The 20,144-nt window shown below is 38.4% G+C and overlaps 1 protein-coding gene across 2 annotated transcripts in view; it reads left to right on the top strand.

Moving 5' to 3' along the window:
* The window catches only part of C9 (complement C9), a 50,550-nt gene that overhangs the window by 12,059 nt on the left and 18,347 nt on the right, over window positions 1–20,144 (top strand). For both annotated transcript variants that reach the window (XM_078017836.1, XM_005325672.4), the window contains exons 2-6: window positions 3,523–3,628; window positions 3,979–4,123; window positions 4,297–4,444; window positions 11,681–11,819; window positions 16,964–17,227. In XM_078017836.1, coding sequence (XP_077873962.1) covers window positions 3,523–3,628; window positions 3,979–4,123; window positions 4,297–4,444; window positions 11,681–11,819; window positions 16,964–17,227 — 802 coding nt within the window. The remainder of the gene's footprint in view (window positions 1–3,522; window positions 3,629–3,978; window positions 4,124–4,296; window positions 4,445–11,680; window positions 11,820–16,963; window positions 17,228–20,144) is intronic.

The following is a 20,144-nucleotide window of genomic DNA, read 5'->3' as shown; positions in this document are numbered from 1 at the left end:
TAATACATTTGGAACCTGTACTTTTAGAAGATAAAAGCCGATTGGGTCTCCTGATATTCTGAATGGTGTAAGCATGGGTCAAGTTTACAAAAATGGTATCTCTAGTCATAAAGCATAAAGATAAGCAAGTTTCTCACCCAAACCATGTGGGTGGTTCACCAGGAGATCACACCCTAGAGAAACACAAACCTAGTTCTGTTTAAGACCACTTGCCAAGAGAGCTTCTTTCTTCTCCTTTCATTTATTTATTTGTTTAAAAAAAGAAAGCCACTGCCAAATAACTACCTATGTTCCAAATTCTTCATATGAAGCTGAAGAAGACATAAAAGTCCCAAAGTACTAATATTTCTACCTAGGATGTAAATTTCACTTAGTTTGGAGAACCTGCTTTTTGTTTGCTTGTTTGTTTGTTGTTGTTTTGAATAACATTATATTTACCATGTCTACTCAATAATGGCCAATTAATAAGTATTTAATAACTTAATGAGTGAACAAATTAATGACATGAAATATATCATTGCAAAGGCATTTAAGATATAGGGAGAAACAAGATGCCATAAAAGTATGTACATAGAAAGCTAGAGTATGCTAGAAGTTTAGGAAAGGTTCTCAGGAAAAAAAAAAATGTGTCTAAGATGTCATCAGTATGGTGAATAGGGAATATCACAAAGACTGGAAAACATGAGGAAAAGTGGTTTATTGTTAAAATTTAAGTTCAGTGTGCCCGGAAACTAAGGGGGAAAAGTAAGATTGGAGAATTAGGAAGAGAATGGGCTGCATAGAGCTCTCCAGGTCGTGTGTACTAGTTCTCATTGCAATTGCAATAAATGAACACAAACCTGGTGGCTTAAAACACAAATGTATTTTACAGTTTTGAAGGTCTCAAATCTGAAAGGGGCCTCACTGGGCTAAAATCCATGTGCCAGCAGAACTGGATCCATTAAGGAAGACTCTGGGAAGAATCAATTTCCTTGCTCTTCCCAGATTCTAGAGCAAGCTGCACTTGTTGACTTGCTGCCCACTTCTTCCATCGTCAGGGCCAGCAACAACCGATGGAATCCCTTTTCACAACTTCAATTCCTCTTGCCTCCTCTGTCTTCATAACTCTCTTACCTACTCTTCTTTAGGAGTTTTTTATGTGATTAGACCAGGCGTGATGCCACACACCTGTAACCCCAGGGGTTCTGGAGGGTGAGGCAAGAGGATCTCAAGTTCAGAGCCATCCTCAGCAACTTAGTGAAGCTCTAAGCAACTTTGTGAGACCCTGTCTTAAAATAAAGCATCAAAAAGGAGGCTTGGTATGTGGTTTAGTGGTTCGGTGCCCCTGGGTTCAATCCCTAGGACCCCCCCCCCCACCAAAAAAAAAAAAAAAAGAGTTCATATGCTTAGAGTCGGCTCACACTCCAAAGCAAAATATTCTCCCCTTAATTACCTCTTCAAAGTCTCTTTTGCCATCTAAAGTAACATATTCACAGAATCCATTGATTAGGACATGGACATCTTTGGCAGTCATTATTTACACCATATTAAAATTTGTAGGCTTCACCATAAAAGCAATGGAAAGCTACTGAGGGGTTTTCAGTAGGGAAATTGCAAGATCAAATTTGTACTTATAAAAGATCCCTCTGGATGCCTTATGTAAACTAAGTCAGAAATTATTGTAGCCATCTAGGAGAGATGTAGTGTTAGTGTAAATCAGAAAGAAATTTTTAAAAAGTCTGGAAGGAATGAAGAAGAAAGAAGGAGTTTGAGTCATTTATACGACTGTCAACAACAAGTTTGAGTGTTTGATTAGATGTCAGAGATGAGGATGGAGTATGAGACAAGGAACACCCAGGTCTCTGACTAGGATAACTGCATAAATGAAGGAAAAGCTTTGAAAGAAGAGGAAAAAGAATAAATGCATTTGGGAATACCTTGAGTCCAAGGGCTATGAAGATGTCCCTGTGCAGATGTCCAGTTAGGAGTTGGATTCATTTAAAATTCAGGAGAGATGTCTGCACTTTGGATTTCCCTACAGGTGTCATTAGCACACACACGGAAGCCAAACTCTGGGGAAAGAATGGAGAAAAAAGATAGAGAGGTCCATGCTAGCACCTTAAGGAAAACCAGCTTTGAAAACTGTCAGAAGAGGAGGCATAGCAAAATACAGCACTCAGCACAGAAGAAAGAGGAGGAGTACAAAGGAGTCTAGTGTCATTCAGCCTAAGGGAAGAGGGAGAGTGTGTGCTTTAAAAGCAAGAGTGGTCAATTGCATTAAATGCTGTGAGCAAGTCCATAAAATAAGGACTGAAATAAGGACTTGACTTCCTCAATTGGAAGGTAAGGAGTAAGAGATTGGGGATGAAACTACTTTTTCTTTGTCAAGAAAATTGTTTTAAAAACTCAGAGAATTTAGAAGTAGCTACAGGAGTATGGAGGGATGAAGGGGAGGAGACATGATAGGGAATGAGAGAGAAACATGTTTATGGCAATTCCTTTAAGAAGCATCATGGTGAATGGCAGGAGGGAGATGAAGGTAGCTGGAAGAAAATGTAGAGTTCAAGAGAAATGTTCTACTTGTTCACTTAGTGGTTTGTTTTCATTTAATCTCACTGATTTGAGCACATTGCATTAAAGATGAAAAGGTTTTGAGGAAGAGTCTAAAGTGGAGGTGATGGTCCACTGATGAAAGTCATAAAGAAGAGCTGAACTCAAGAGCTTTTGTGGAAGCATTGGCCTTACTTGGAAGGGAGGTAGAGGCAGGAAATCTGTAGCATTCTTGTTTGTTGCCTTCTGGTTTTATTTGGTCTGGTCTCCTTTCTGTCATTTATTGGAATAATCATCCAAGGTGGTGTGGTGACTAGAAGAGATCCAGATGGTGAACCAAGGGAGAGAGGGAAGTTCAAAGTCAGAAAAGTGTTGCTGAGCCCTGCATCTGGGGAGGCTATAAATGCCAAAATGTATGATGGCAAAACTCCACAAGATCAGGAATAAGTCCAGAAGTGGAGTGTGAAGTGGTGGAGCATCCAGCTTGGGACATTTGTACAGAACCCTGGAGAGGGAAAGCCTGATTTACAAGGTGCTTGCTGCAGCCACAGCCAGGCTGGCTGGCTCGAATTTATGCAAGAACCAGGCAACTTCAGGCTTTGCTAGATGCTTGGGGGGAGGGGCAGTGTACAAAGAAAGGGCCACAAGATCTCTAACTTCTATGAATTCATCATCTAGTGGGAAATATAAGAATAATCAGTGTGAACCACCTGTCAGGTTACTGAGCCAGTTTTCCTCCTCTATTGTCATTATTATTGTTAGGTTGAAAGTCAAGCCATGATACCATCTAAAAAGTAAACAAAAAGACAAATCAAAAATACAAAATACCATGTGGTCAAGTGTCAAATGGGAGATATGGTAAAAATATATATAGTGTGTGTGTGATTTGGAAGGGAGTTCCAGAATAAATAGATTAAATTTGTTTGTGAAGACTTCTTAGAAACAGGCACACATTAATGGTCATTATTAATTTGGAGTGTTTTATTACCTTAGTTTTTGCCAAGAGCCAATACAAGGAAATGGCTCTCCATTGCCCATAGACTGCAGAATGAGCCCTTGGAGTGGATGGTCACAGTGTGATCCTTGCCTCAGACAAAGGGTAAGTGTTCATCTACATTTCCCCCAACTTCCCCTCATGGATACTATATTCCTTGCATCTCCAGGGAAATGGCTGTGAGGCAGCAGACCCCCAAACTAAGTTTCAACCCAAAAAGAGAGATATTCATGTGTAGATAGGTGGTTAACTGTATGTTGTGCAATATACTTAATGAACATGGTGAGACCTCATCTTTGGCATGAGAGACTGCAAAAGCTAGACTGCAAAGTGTTACTTTAAGTTACTCAGTAACTGTCTCTACTTCTCTCTTACAACCATTGAGTCATTTGGGCTGCAGAGACAGCAGCACTGGGGCTTTACAAAGTCTAACCTTTCCAGCTGATTTTGCGCAGTTTCGCTCAAGGACCATCGAAGTCTTTGGACAATTTAATGGGAAAAGTTGCCTGGATGCTCTGGGAGATAGACAGCAGTGTGTGCCCACCCAGCCTTGTGAGGAGGTCAGGGACAACTGTGGAAACGACTTTGAGTGCAATACAGGTAATCCTTGCCCTCCAGTTTCTCACTGTGGGTTTCTATGCATGCTCATGAGCGAAGAGAAGTAAACATGCTTTTTTATTCCAAATGTGATAGTGTCCCTAACAACATCGATATGCTCTGTGCAAAGAAATTCAACACATTTGGCAGAGTGTCTTTCCTGATTTTGACTGCAGGCAGATGCATAAAGAGGCGACTTTTGTGCAATGGCGACAATGACTGCGGAGACTTTTCAGATGAGGATCATTGTGACAGTGATCCCCGTCCGCCTTGCCGTGACCGAGTGGTGGAAGAGTCTGAGCTGGCACGAACGGCTGGCTATGGGTCTGTATCTATGCTTTTTCCAGATGACTAGGAGTGAAGGCAATCTCCAACACCCTCACTGGGATACAGTGCAAGAATGATTTGTATGAAGGACACAGTTGCTGCAACTTTTGGCTCTGTACCTTTAAAAAATATATTTAGCCTGGAAATGTGTTGAAAGTAGAAGGTACTTTGGCTAAACTGCCTGCCTCAGGAGGGCTCTGTAGAATGGATTCAACTATCAGAATATTACTTCTCAATCCAGAGGGAGATGAAATGTCGGAAAATCAACTTGACTTGACACGTTAACATTTAGAACTGAGTGGCCAGTAGTAGGTCTGGTAACTCCGTGAGAGCATTTGAATTCTCAACAAGGCTGTCTTTCATTAGAACTACTCTTGGAACAATACCTGATAATCAGTTCTCAAGAGATTCTAGCATTCTGAGAGTGCCACTCATTTTCCCTACAGAATATTGAGACTGAACAGGTGACTGTAAGCTCTAAGGGAAGTCTTGGAGTTTAGAGCTCAGGAATATACACAATAGGAACTATTCTGTGCTCCAAGAATTGGAATAATGACATAGATATGAGGCTCTATTCTGTTCCAGAGTCAGAAGGCATTCCAGAATGTCCCTGACATAGTCTCCCTTCGTTGTCCTAAGCTGGGTGAATCTGTCCCTAACAAGACACAGTTATTCTCCCACCCAGCAGTGCATCCACAGAGGTTTCCTGGCTATGTTTCACCATCTGTAATGCAGTGTGTCTCTTTATCCTCATGAATTCAGTGCCTGGTTCATAGTAAATGAATTAAATGAAATTAAATTCCATTATGAATACTTGGTATGTAGATAAGTGAATTAATTAAAAATAAAAATCTGTATGTAAGCACTTTCTGAAATACTGGCAGTTGATAACAGTTAAGATTGAAACAGGGTTCCTTGTAAGAAATTGAGGGTCAGACCTCTAGAGCTTCAATGAGGATACTAGAGAAAAGAAAATGGGAAATGGTAAGAGTGAGGCTGACAAAGGGATTAAGACAGGGGTTATCAATGAGGGGCGATTTCCCCACCCACACACCCCAGGAGACATCCAACAGTATCTAGAGACCGTTTTAGTTGTCAGAACTTGGAGGAGATTGGGGTGAGTGCTGCTTATTGGTAGGTGACTACTGGTGGGTAGTGACCAGAGTATCGAGGAACATCCTACCATGCACAGGACAGCTCAACCCCAAATGTCAATTAGAAATCCTACACCAAAGTGCTTGGCAGTTCCTAAGATAAAGTCCCTATATCAGATTTGGCTAAAGTGAAAAAGAAGAAACTTCTTTTTTAACAAAATTAAGAACAAAACTCCAGAATACCAAGAGTCAGGCACTAGAGAAGATATGTCACACACCCTCTATTCACTTCATAAAACTTGTCCAAGCAGCCTCAAATATTGCCCACAGCGCCACTGGCCCTTAGTCTACAGGTGGGGACCTTGATTCACGTGGATTTTCTCAGAGCCTCATAGCAAATGGCAGTCAGTTGTATGGATGCTGTCCAAAACCTCACAGCCCAATCACTGTGCATTTAAATGAGCCTCCACTCTTTCTGCTGCTCCCCTTGGGGAGACATTGTGAGTCCATGCTGAAAACCCACTACTATTTTATTTTGCTTTATTTGGGATCCAAGAAACAGTTTTCTTTCTAATCTAAACAAAAGAGTTTGAAACAGGGAATTACATGTGCTACTTATTTTCACTCAATGCAAATTTATTTTTGTCTTATAGGAAAAAAATACAGAATTTTTGGTCCACTTAGCTAAAAAACAATAATTTATAATCTATTGGTTTCCTTTGTTCAGGGAATGGAAAAAGTTATTACATAGCTTTTGCCAGGGAGTTTCATAATGATGAATCCTGGAGAGCTAGCAAGGAATCCTTAAATACCTTGTGCTTTACTAGGGTCCTGGAAGGTGTTGGGGACTGTCACAGGGCTGAGACTTTAAGGCATAGGGGGTGGGGCCCCAGCTCTTGGAAAGGACAGCAGCAGATGTGAAAAATGAGGTAGCTGGATAGTCCATCAGCATTTTTTATTAAATTCCCCATTACCACGAGTAAAAACCTATAACAAATTTAGTCTTCAAAAGACCTATTTTTCAGTACAATTTTCATTTGTATAATACTTTGAACTTTTCAAAATCTTTGTATATTGTATCTCTGTGGCTTTTCATAATAATCTTGTGAGATTGTTAGAGGAGATATTATATTCATTTTACAAATAAGAACTAAATGAAATAATTGAGGCCATTTGGCTAGTTTTTAGTGAACTAAAACCCAACTTTCTCTGACTCATATAAAATTATTGTTTTCCATCAAGCCACCCACCCTTTCCTTCTCTCCATGATCCCCCCACATTTCTTCCATATCATTATAAAGTCTATAAGTCAATAAGTTTTCTGCAAAGCAAAACGAACCTTTAAAAATTAAACTCCTTAAGTAGTTATCTATTATCCAAATATTTGTATTAAGAATATAGGAGATTAGTATAAACTACTAATTAATATTTAAGAAGAGGTCAAAGCAGCATGCTGTGTTATACTCATAATAATCTTCAAGGGCTGGGGCTATATCTCAGTGGCTGAGCACTTGCCTAGCATGTGTGAAGCACTGGGTTTGATCCTTAACAGTACATTAAAAAAAAATAAACAAATAAAATGAAGGTATTCTGTCCATCTACAGCTATGGAATATTTAAATAATAATACTCTTCAAAATGATTAATATTCCATTTTTATTTACTATAAGTCTTTGTTTTTCTCATTCACAGATCTAGACTGTATGAGAAATAGAAGTCATGGAGTAAACACCCTGATCATAGCAACATGCTTATAAACTGCTTCTACATACTTTAGTCTAGGAATCTTCAACGAAACCTATCAACGGGAACATACAGTCAGATTCGTTGATGCCGGAAAGTCACAGCACTTGAACTAATTAATTCATTTCTACTTTTTCATTTGAAGGACTCTCATTTGAATAACCACGCTAGGAGAATTCAGTTGTATCAGGAAGGACAGAGGCGCTTAGGGATATCTTCCAACCCATCTTGCATTCATCAAAAGATATAAATCCAAACCAGCTGCCAATGATGTACAATATGCAAAGGGATTACTTTTTTTGTGATCTAAGCACTGTACCACTTCTGTAAAAGGGAGCTTTCTCATTAATTCACCTGGCAACTTGGAACTGCCTGTGGTTCTCCAAGCAGGCGTGAAAACAGGCATGGCTAAATGCTGCCAAAGAACACATGTTTTTTTTGTTATTATTATTTCCCAGGTGATGACTTCCTTTTCATGAGACGTTTTCATGTTTCTTGGCAAAAAGAAAAAAAAAATGGCTCATTCTAGAGTAGACTTGCCGTCTCTGTAGTAGTGGAATCCAGTCAAAAGTTTGTGAAACATCTCCTTAGTTGTGCTTCAGATTGTGTCTCAGCTTTATTGTAGCTTTCCAAATGGATCCAGTCAACTGGTCAGCTTGCTTTTCTATAAAATAACCAACCCTCAGACTAGCGTGTGCCTATCGTGAGTGCACCAAACTTTCCAACGGGGAGACAGGTACATTTTAGGGTAATAGTTCAAGTATTAATTATTGAACCAATTTGCTATAGTAAATCCTCAACTTCCACATGAACATTTCTTCATGAGATTAATAAGTCAGATGATTGAACTATATTCAAATTGTCAAGCTCATTCTCCTCCTTGACTCTTTTTACATTTATCTCCTACTTTCCCAAAGCAGAGTATATACAATTTTACTACAAGGTGGAAAACCTAAGATATGACTCCAGATATAGGTACTCAATTGGAATTTAATGCCTTGGGAATTGAATGGTGTCCTTTTTTTGGTTTGTTTGCTTGTTTGTTATAGCATCAATGTTGAAAGATGTCCTAAATGATTGTCAGCTAATGGACTACAAAAGTGATTTTGGTAAAAGACCATTCTGTATATATTTTTTTGGTATATAACTCAGAAAAACAAAGAATTAAGTGAGATTTCTCTAACAAAATTCCTTCTATTCTTATAGAAGTGTATCAGCTATTACGCCTGTAAAAATGGAAAGGAAGAATAAAATTGTTGCTGAACTCTGTCTCTTCCAGGAACTTAAGTAATCTTCACCTATGGGTGCAGAAACTAATTTATTGGTTTGAAAAGAAGCCCTGTTTATTTCACTGAGATAACTTTCCAATAAAATTTCACTGTGTTTAGTAATTTAGAAAATTTTAGTATACTTATATATACTATTAAGGATGAAGAAATTTGTAAATATTTAGACTCTAGGGCCAAAGGATGTTTAATACTTTAAAATTCCAACTAATATATCTTTTGGTAGAGAAAGTATAACAGGGTGACCAATAAAAATGTTTTAAGCATAAACTATATTACATTCTGTGGGGAATGAAAGAGAAATAAAAAAAATTAAAAATCAAGAATAAAAGAGGACACAGAGGATATAAGAAATATCTGTACTTTCTGTTCAATTTTTCTGAAAAAATTAAACTGCTCTAAAAATAATCTACTTTTATTAAGAAAAAGAATACAGCAAAATACTATGAAATTCTTTTGAAGTAGCAAATATTGTAAATACTTACCAAATGCTAGAAATTTTATCCCTTGCAACTATTTTAAGCTAAAGATGAAAAATCTCAGATGTCATGCTAAGAAGGTGCAGGAAAACATAGCTTGTCAATATTCTTTTCTACAGTATGCAAACAGAAAATCCAAAGCACACAATCCCAAACATCCCATGCATTCCCACTACTCATACTATTCCTCCTGTCCTCTTAGCCCCATTCCAGAGCACCCACCTTTCAGAGCCCAAACCAAATCCTCTTTATGTAAAACTCTTTTTATGACTTTCCCATGATGATCTCTTCCTCTTGGAAAACTGGATTTATGCAGCACTTACCTTTGCCACTCCTTTGGACCAAATATATCCTTCCTGATATATTTTTTTTCAAATATGTGATTGTATGTCCAAATTCCCAGCTTCAAATTCTCAACTTCATGACAGTGGAGACTGTGCATTAGTTGTCTTAATATCACCCTGTGTATTACAAACACAATACAGCACACAGGTTAATTTCATTATTTGCTGAAAGTGAAGAGATGCAGTGTTTGGGGTTTTTTTTTTGTTTGTTTGTTTGTTTGTTTAAAGCAGGTACATGGGAGGGTAGAGTTCTCTATCAAACAAAGATGTAGTTGAGGTCCTGGGAAGAAAATACATAGATTTCTTTCCATAGTTTTATATCTTTGAGTTGGAGGAATTGTATCAAAACCTCAGTAAAACAAAAATAAGAATTAATTGCTCACAAGATGTGGTTTGATGGGCAGCTCTGCCTCAAGCCACAGTGGCTAGGGTGGCTTTGCGTCTCCCAGAGGTTTTGACAGACTGGAGCTGCTGAGTAGCTAGGCTGAAACTGCAGCAACTGTCCATCAGAACTCCTTTTCCAGTTAATGGCACAAATACAACATAGTAAAAAGAAACAAAGGAAGCATCTTTATGCCAGGCTTCCAAATGGTCCTCTATTCCTTTCACCTACATGCTATTGGCCAAAGCATGTCACATGGCTAAGCACAAAGCCAGGAAGAGGGACCTGCTCTTGGCCAATCATAATGCCTTAACAAGGATATAGATGTAGGGATGGATCAAAACTTAGGACTAAATGTTGACCTGTCATAAGGGACAAAGTGTCAAAGCAAACCAGGTTTATAATTTTTTTTCTGTTATTCAAGATAATAGTACTATACTTGGGGCACTATATTAGAACTTTAGGGTCATAATTTTTGCCAGGAAAGGTAATTTTGGTGCCACAGGTAGTAAAAGATGGTTAACTTAATCTACACCTCAGTCTTTTTTTTTTTTAAGAGAGAGTGAGAGGTGAGAGAGAGAGAGAGAGAGAGAGAGAGAGAGAGAGAGAGAGAGAATTTTTTTTTAATATTTATTTTTTTTTAGTTCTCAGCGGACACAACAACTTGTTGGTATGTGGTGCTGAGGATCAAACCCGGGCCGCACGCATGCCAGGCGAGCGCGCTACCGCTTGAGCCACATCCCCAGCTCCTACACCTCAGTCTTGAAAAAGATATTCACCTATCAATTCCTTAATTTGCTTTCCACTAAAGTTGAGCCACAATGCTTGTTTCCTTGTCGATTCAAATTGGCTAATAATGTGCTATTAATGTGAAAATGTTTTTAACTAATCCACTGGCAATAAGATGTTCTTTCAACTATTCTCGCATTAGCAATGGGTTTATAGTCAGTTATTCACACTTCAACAAATTGCTCTTGAAACCAATGTTCAGATTTATAATCCAGCTCAAGGGAGTTGGGAATGTGGTCCAGAGAAGTGGACAAGTTTATGCTTTTATGCTAAGGTGAGTTATGGTATGAGGACCAAACCTGACTCGAGGCCATTTATTCCAAACAAAGCCTAGGCAGCAACACTGTGCCCCTGCAACTAACAAAGCAGAACTTCAGAAAGAACCATTTCTTGTACATACATTGTTTTTAAGCCTCCAAATCAAACAACTTTTTTTAAAAAAAGCTAAACAAGATTCCTATTTACCAATGAAAGCTTTCCAAATAAAAATATTCTGCTGGGAAGAAAAGTAGAACTTTTAAGAAGGCCTTGCTGGATGCTGAGATTTCTATGTTCATCTTGGAAAGTGTAATGGGAATAATATATGCCTGAGGGAAATGAGGCTCTTGACCAGCAATGAGACAGCTGGAGGAAAAGGCTTAAATTTAAAGAGAATGAGGAGAGAGAGAAAGAGCCCCAATGTTGATTCATAGACAAAAAATTACATGCATATGTTTTACTGTCCCCCTGAGATGCTCTGTTCTCAAATAATTTAAATAGTTGGTATTACAGCGTCAGTTCCTGGTTCACTGAGGGAGGTTAGGTAAGAGTTACAGCACTGGAGCTCAGATTCCAGGAGCCAGATGGTCCCATGTGCCCTGCTTATTGCATTTCCTTCTTTGTGCTCTAAATAGTGCCCTAGTTGCCAAAGAGTTTAGAGGGCCCTCCTAAGGTATGTTTTCTGCCAGAAACACAGAACTGAGGTGAACAGGCTCTTTCTGCTATTTGGGATTCTACTGCACACATCTTGGGTGACAGTAAGACAACCCAAAGCCGTCTCACAAACAGCCATGGAAGGCTACCTTGCATTACATGTGGTGTTCGCACACCTGACTGGCACTACTCTGTTTATTCTCAGAATCAACGTTTTAGGAATGGATCCCTTAACCACACCATTCGACAACGAGTTCTACAATGGACTCTGCGACAGGGTTCGGGATGGAAACACTTTGACGTACTACCGAAGACCCTGGAATGTGGCTTCTTTGGCCTATGAAGTGAGTCTCTCCTCAGGAGAAAACATGGTTCAGCTGAAATTTGCTTTAATAAATTTAGTACTAGACAGGGTGAGAAATCCAATAGATACCAAAGATCTGCTTAAAGAAAAGGAGATGTAGCTTGCATCTCACTAGAAACACACGGTAGTCTATAATCAATCTTCAGTGACATTTACTTAGTGATAAAGATTTGGTAAATACTCAGACTCCCCAACAAGAATAAGCTAAGATTCTGAATGGACTAAAAATTAAATTAGTGCTGATTTAAGTAGTGATTACACTCCTTGCATGCTACTTAAATTTTTCTCTCTTTTTTTTTTTTGCTAGTTCCCATGCCCATAAAAACTGATTTTTACATGTGTTTTCCTTCAGTATTGCTCTCTGTGGAGAATGCTTAACTAATAAGAGTGGCTATTTTCATTAACTTCAAACTTCTCTATGTCTTGTGAAAATATTACTTAAAATGTTTTTTGCCTTATGTAATGGCATTTCAAGTGTATTACCTACTTTAAAGTCACCTAATTTTCTAGAACCTTCCATAAACTGCCCCCTTTCCCCATTCAAAGTGATCATATTTATCAGCTTTAGAGATGTCTTCTTTGATTCCAGTAAGATACAATAAATAATAATAGTTAACTTACTCTAAAGTTAACAGGCTAAAAGAACCTGTCACTTTAAATGATCTCATAAGTCAAGAAGACCTGTAATATCCACTTTATTTATATAAAGCTCTTATTATTGATGTCAGTCACACCAGTTTGTAAAATACACACACACACACACACACACACACACACACACATATACATATATACATATATATACTTTTAAATAAATGTGATCAATATTCATTTTTCAAAAATAATATTATAAATTAATTACTACCCAGTGCAGCCTGATGTCATCCTCTTCTCCTAGGGACACTGAAGACGTCAATATCTGGACCTTTTGATTGGCACTTTGTTTATAAGTGAGCACATTCTCACATTTCCCGTACCTGTAAACCCAGAATAAAATCAGTTTCCCTCAAATCTAAGGGAAACTTTGGGATTGTTGATTTTTCCAAAGAGTGATATGTTTACTTCCTTTAAGAATGAAATTTGGGGCTGGGGATGTGGCTCAAGCAGTAGCTCGCTCTCCTGGCATGCGTGTGGCCCGGGTTTGATCCTCAGCACCACATACCAACAAAGATGTTGTGTCCGCTGAAAACTAAAAAATAAATATTAAAAAATTCTCTCTCTCTCTCTCTCTCTCTCTCTCTCTCTCTCTCTCTCTCTCTCTTTCTCTCTCTTTCTCTCCCTCTCTCTCTTTCTCTATTTAAAAAACAGAAAAAAGAATGAAATTTTGCGAGAGGGAGATGATAATGTATCTAAAAGTAGCACTCGTGTTTTTCACTTTCTTAATGGTAACCTTACCAAATATGGTAACCTTGGCCATGGCTGATGGGAGAAAGGTTATTCATGCATTGTTTTATTTTGTTTTGAGTTCTCAGCTCTACATTTTACAGTTTCCCTGTCTTTACCTCCATGGCCAGCCTCTTAGTTTCTCTGTAAAGGTGATAACTTTATAGTGGCACACAATGGTGAAGGTTGGGGCAATCCTAGAGGCAGGGCTCCCGGGATCACAATGGTTGGTGTGGAACTGAGGATGGCCTGGGGTTTAGCTCTGTGAGGAGTCTGTTTAGTGTCTGGAGTTCTGGTTTTTGCCCTAGGACTGGAGTTGGCTGGAGTCTCAGTCCACAGTCTGGAACTATGGGGCTTTGCCTGGTACTGGACCTTCCTGGGGTTCAAGGCAAAGTCCAGCCTCACTCTCAACATGGAGGGCTTCTCTCTCTAAAGTGCACTCTCTGAGGTTGAGGGGCAGGTAAGAGAAGAATGTGAAACTGTCCTTCCTACCCCTATCCTATCCATGCATCTTTTCCTATTTTTTTTTGCTATACCAGGTGCTATAATCTCTCCACTCTTTTGAATGTATTTGTGTTAGGGGATAGTTTTCAAGCTGATGTTTCTGCCAGGGGATGAGCTCTGAAAGGTCTTATTCTGCCATCATTCTTAAGTAACTGGCACAAAGTAAGCACTCAACAAATATTAGTTGGCATTATTAGCTATTATTAGCTCTACATACTAAATTTGATACATTTTTATTGAATACTTCCTGTGTGTCACGCAAGATTACCATCTGAAAGTCTATTCAATAAGAAGCTATAAGAAAAGTGGTTTTCAAAGAGTGTTTTAGAGGGCCCATGAGTGCTTATAGCAAAAAAATAAAATTATAAACCTGTGATATCAAGAGAAGTTTCCCTAAAAATGTGATGTTTAAGCTAGGACTTGATACAGGGATAGGAAAAAGTTAAGTTTTCCTTATGTGTTTGAGTTTGTGCAATATGTGTGTTCTGGGAAGAGTGGGGGAAGAGAATAAAGGAACATTCCAGAAAATAAAAGAATAAAAATGCCCTATGGTGAAAAGAAGCGTGGGTTGTGAGAAGTCACATTTGGCTTGATGACTAAACACAGTCAGGGAGACATTAACTTGGAATGAGTATAGTGTGGATTTTATCTTGAAGTCACTGGGAAGACCTTGGAATGTTCTAATTAGAAAATGGTAATAGTGGGATGTTTTTCATTGTTATGTTGGGCATTTAACCAGAGAGCCTTGCTTTAAAGGTGGTTGTATATGAGTTAGTCTTTCTATTAGATAGTAATAACTTTATGTTCCCCATGCACGATAGCCATATAAGACATGCTACCAGAAACAATCCATGACACTTCCTGAAACACAGGTGTCCTGTTCTTCCTGAACGAGAGCTCTAGTTATCTCAGAAGTTCTCTGAAAAGGAAGCTGAACCACTGATATGAACAACTGTGTGATAGAATGTTTTTGTTACCAATAACATAATAGCATAAGATGGGAGTTTTTGTTGGCTTTTTTTGTTTCTGTGACCAAAAGAACTGACAAGGAAAATTAGAGGAGGAAAAGTTTACTTAGAGGCTTATGGTTTCAGAGGTCTCAGTCCATAGACAGCTGGCTCCATTCTTCAGGGCCCAAGGTGGAGCACAACATCATGACATAGGAGTGGGGTGGAGGGAAGCAGCTGGGGAACATGGCACCAGGAAGCAGAGACAGCTCCGCTCAACAAGGACAACATACATATGCCCAAGGCATGCCCCCAGGGACCCAAGTCCCCTAGCCACTGCCTACCTGCTTACAGTTACCATCTAGTAGATCCCCACCAAGGGATTAATGCACTGCTTAGGTTAAGATCCTCATAATTTGATCATTTCACCTCCAAACTTTCTTTCATTGTTCCACACAGGAGCTTTTGGGGACAAATCACATCTAAACCATAACAATGGGTGAATTATTTTAAAAAAAAAGAGATATGTCTTACCTCACAGCTCTGGAGACACAAGGTCAAGGCCCACATCCTGGGCACTCCATTGTAATGATCTTACTCATCACCAAAGGCCCATTCTCTAAACACCATACTCTGATTATGCTTCTGCCACTTAATTCTCGCAATGGGGACTGAATTTCAACATATGAAAATTTGGGAAGCACATTTGAACAATATCCAATCCATAGTTCCTCCATACCTGACTGTAGACAAGTTGGCAAAGAGTATCTTAATTCAAACTTTTATTTTTAAGTAGACTTTTTAGTTTAGGTTTTTCTTTTATATGTGTGTACGTGTGTGTGTGTGTGTGTATTCTTTTTGTTGTTGTTGTTGATGGACCTTTATTTTATTTAAGTATTTATATGCAGTGCTGAGAATCAAACCCAGTGCCCCACACGTGCCAGCCAAGTGCACTACAGCTGAACCACAACCTTAGCCCCTAGTTGAGGTTCTTCTTTATGCAAAATACATGAGGTTTTTTAAAAAATCAAAACATCCAAATGATAAAAAGATGATGCTAGGACAAGTAAGCCTGCTGCCTCCCTAGATGCCCACTTCAGGTTTTCTCCTCTACAGGCAGGTACTGTGGGTTTTACCTACTTTTTTTCTTGATTTTTTGATGTTGTTTTTGTTTTATTTTTGGTACCAGAGATGGAACCCAAAGGTGCTTAACCACAGAGCCACATCCCCAACCTTTTTAAAAAATATATTTTATTTTGAGACAGGGTCTCTCTAAGTTGCTTAAAGTCTCACTAAGTTGCTGAGGCTGGCTTTAAATTTGAGATCCTCCTGCCTCAGCCTCCAGAGCCACAGGGATTATAGGTGTGTGCCACCACATCCAGCTCTTGTTATTTTAAATGCAAAAAATGACAGGGATTAGTGAATAAAGTTCAGAAGAACAATTTTCAAAGCCAGGAAGCTCAGGGCCCATGTCCTAGCCTTTCTTAAATTCATTAATGTGTAAAATACTTTAAGCTGTGCTTGGCCCATAAGCTTTGAGTATTATCTTAATTCTTTCATTTATTTTTACCCACAAATGGGAGTATACAAGTATCTCTTCTGCTACTTGCCTTTTTATGTAATATTATTTTTAGTTGTAGTTGGACACAATACCTTTATTTATTTATTTATTGTTAGGTGGTGCTGAGGATGGAATCCAGTTCCTCGCTCATGCTAGGCAAGCTCTGTACTGGTGAGCCACAACCCCAGCCCTGCGACTTGCTTTTTAATTATTAATATGTTAGCTTTTGATGCTGGACACAGTGGCAATCACCTGTAATTCTAGTGGCATGGGAAGCTGAGGCAGGAGGATAGCAAGTTCAAAGCCGGCCTCAGCCATTTAGCAAGACCTTAAGAAATTTAATGGGACCCTGTCTCAAAATAATTTTTTTTAAAGGCTGGGGATATGGCTCAATGGTTAAGTTTAAAAAAATAAGATACTAGCTTTTGACAACTTGTTATATTCTATATCTTCATGTGGATTATCTCACTGAATTCTCATGACAACCTTTGGGCTAGGAATGAGTATCCCTGTTTCCAGACTACAAATCTGACTAAGCACAGAGGGGTTACTGTGAAATGTCCTCAAAGACACAAAGCCTGTGTTGGCAATCCAGAAACCTGGATCCAGCATCTTCCCTCTCAGCTCCTTTCCTCTACTACATTTCTAATAATTGCTTGATTTTTTTTTTTTTGCTCTCGCTTTTGTTTTGCGTCTTGTTTCTAATAACACATGGTTATGCTCTCACAGACCAAAGTTGATAAAAATTTGAGAACCGAAAATTTTGAAGAAGAGATTCAAGTATTCGAAAGCTTTCTCCGACAGAAGACATCAAGTTTCAATACAGATATCTCGCTGAAATTTACACTCACTGAAGCAATTAAAAATGCTGCAGTTGAGGAAACCTCTCAGGAAACAAACTCTTCAAATCGCAAAAATACCAGGAATAGTTTTCAATTTTCATATTTGAAAACTGAAGCTTATCAGAAATTGTTGTCATACTCTTCAAAGAAGGTAAGACCTTACATTTAATATAGAGAATATAATGCAGTATATTTCTAACTAACCAAGCCCCCTCTTCTAATTGTAAGTTTTTAGAGCAGATAAAGATGATAAGAGAGGAAAAACAAAACAACAACAAAACAAATTACACCAAGTGTTCAAATAGGTAGTCAGATCTCAGGAAGAATGATACCAACTGGAGAGAACTGATGGAATCGTGGACAGTAGTTAGTGGATCAGGTGTCTGGACACCAGCAGAGGTGTGTACGAGAACTCAGAGCAGACATTTTGACTGACAACTGTGGTAACAGACCTTTCGATTTATACATAGGAAAGATTGTGCTCAGGAATTCTGGCTACATTACAATGCCTTAAAACAATGGCTGAGTACTTACTACAAAGTGTGTCTCTAAAGTCATGATGCCCGGAAATTTTCATGTTGCACGTGAAATTGGTCGACTGACATTGTAGTCAGACCTTTAATATGAGACTTTGAGAATGTATTTGTTTTTATACTTAAGCCAGGTTTCAAAGTCAGTTTCAACACCTTTATGATGAAATGTAAAATGTTCTTTTTTGTAATCAGTATGATGCTGATAAAATGCTCATTCTTCCTTTCATGATATCATAGTCATCTCTTTAGATATCCTTTCCCCACATTAAAGTAATCACAGTAATGATGATAATTCACTACTGGGGTTTGCATTATGCCTAATTGTGTAATTGTCGTGCATGGGCCTGTACATAGCCTCTATTTTCACATGGATACCCATCCAAAGTGTATAGTTGGAAATCTTTTAAATTATCCGTAAATACTTAATGGTAGATGTATAAAGCCAGGCCCTGTCCCAGGTACTGAGAATACTTCTATAAATCACAGTGACAGAGATTCTTGTCCTCAGGCAGTTGAAAGTTTAGCAGAGGGAGTCGGCCAAAATTGATAAACATGACAGCAAACCAAGAAAGCTGTTTTAGTCAGATCTTACACTTCTATGATGAAAATACCTGACAGGAGCAAAGTTAAAGAGGAAAAGTTTATTTGGAGGCTCATGGTTTCAGAGGTATCAGTCTATAGGCAGCTGACTCCATTCCTAGCTGAAGGCTGAAGGCGAGGTGGAAGTGGGGTGTGCAGGAAAGCAGCTCAAGACATCACGACAGGAAGCAGAAAGAGACTAAGCTCAGCTCCACCACATATGTACCCCAAAGCCATGCTCCCAATGACCCTCCTCCTCCAGCCACATCCTACCCACCTGCAGTTACCACTCAGTTAATCCCATCAGATTAATCATCTCACCTCTAAACTTTCATGCCTTGTCACACATGTGTGCTTTTGAGGGACACCTCACATCTGCACCATATTGGAAGCTATATCGTATTTTGAAAGTGATAAGTGCTATGAAACAAAGGAAAATTAGAGTCACATAGGGGAAATCAGGAGCACCCAGCAAGTGATCGTATTAAAAAGAAAGCTCAAGGCAAGTCTCACAGAGGAGATGAAATTTGAGCAAAGATTTGAAGGAGAGGAAATAGCCAAGCAGTTAGATGTGGGATATGTATTTGGAAGAAGAAATTGTTTAAGATAAGTGTTTAAGGTAGAATCCAATGTGGTAACTTGGTCAGATTGCACTGGGAAGAAGAAAGATGGGAGAGGTCCCCTTGAATCAGATCATGGTGGGTCCCCAATTCCATTATAAAGGATGTTTTTTTTCTCCATGTGGCAGGTCACTGAAAAATTTTAAATTGATCATTGAGATCATTTGTGACCTTGACAAGAGAAGTTTTGCCTTAGAGCACAGCATGATTGAGTTAGACTTAAGAGAAACTGGGAAGAGGGGAATTGGAAATAGTATAGAAAACTTTTTCAAGGAATTTTGCATTGAACAAGGGCCAAGAAATGGGTAGCAGTCACTCAGGCAAGTGAAGTCAAAAGAATTTTTGTTGTTTTTTTAAGCCGGAAGGAGTAATAGCATATTTGGAATGAAATGACTGAAACCTATCTTTGAAATATATTGAACCCAAGAACATCATATGTCTGACTCCAAATCTTAAAATAGACTTCCTAGTTTTAGCAACTGCATAAAAGAATCCAAGTTCACTTTGTGCATCTTTGTGCACTCCATTAAGAATTATTATGCAAGTCAGAAGATGAAGAGATTCTATGATTTCAAACATATGGAGTAAGTTCCTGTATTTTGTTGTTGTTGTTGTTGTTGTTAGAGGCTGACCCACCCACCCTCTGACTCCAAAAGTTAAGTTACATGGGCAATGCCCTTTGGAACACAGAGTTTGTTGCAATGTTCATATACATCAAGATACATATTTTAAAAGAAATAAAATGTTTTCAACACCCACAGTGACAGCAAAACCTCAAAAGATCCATCTGTAAAATAATGAATGTCAATTATAGTTTAGTTTTGCCTGGGTCAAGCTAAGACATTGATTCACACAGTTTAGTGTTTTAGTATTGTCTTGGAAATTGAAGCCATAATTCCTGGTCCTGGGAACACTCAACTTTCAAATTGTTTAGGCCAGCTTAAGATTTGTGGTTTAAAACATTGTCTTCCCTATCTGTCATTAATGATTGGGAGAACATAGTAGATGGAACAGAGAGACCATAGACCTACATTTTTAGTAAAGATGCTGTCACAGACTATTTGTGTGATTTGCAGCAAATAACTTGATGTTATTCAGTCAATGTCTTCTTGTCTGCAAAATACAAAGATTGTGTTTTATATATAATGTATACATTTCCTTCCATTTTAAACATTTTAAAATCAACTTAGGTATAACTTACACGCAATAAATATAAAGCTTTAAATGTGTAGTTACAGAAGTTTCGATTATTGTATACTTATTCAAAGTCATGAAGAAGATAAAGAACATATATTTCCAAACAAGATACAGAATATTTTCATCACCACAAAAAAAT

Source organism: Ictidomys tridecemlineatus, chromosome 1 (assembly GCF_052094955.1).
Source record: "Ictidomys tridecemlineatus isolate mIctTri1 chromosome 1, mIctTri1.hap1, whole genome shotgun sequence".
NCBI classification, from domain to species: Eukaryota; Metazoa; Chordata; class Mammalia; order Rodentia; family Sciuridae; genus Ictidomys; species Ictidomys tridecemlineatus.
The sequence above is the reverse complement of the archived record's forward strand: the minus strand, read 5'-3'. Positions and strand labels throughout refer to the sequence as shown.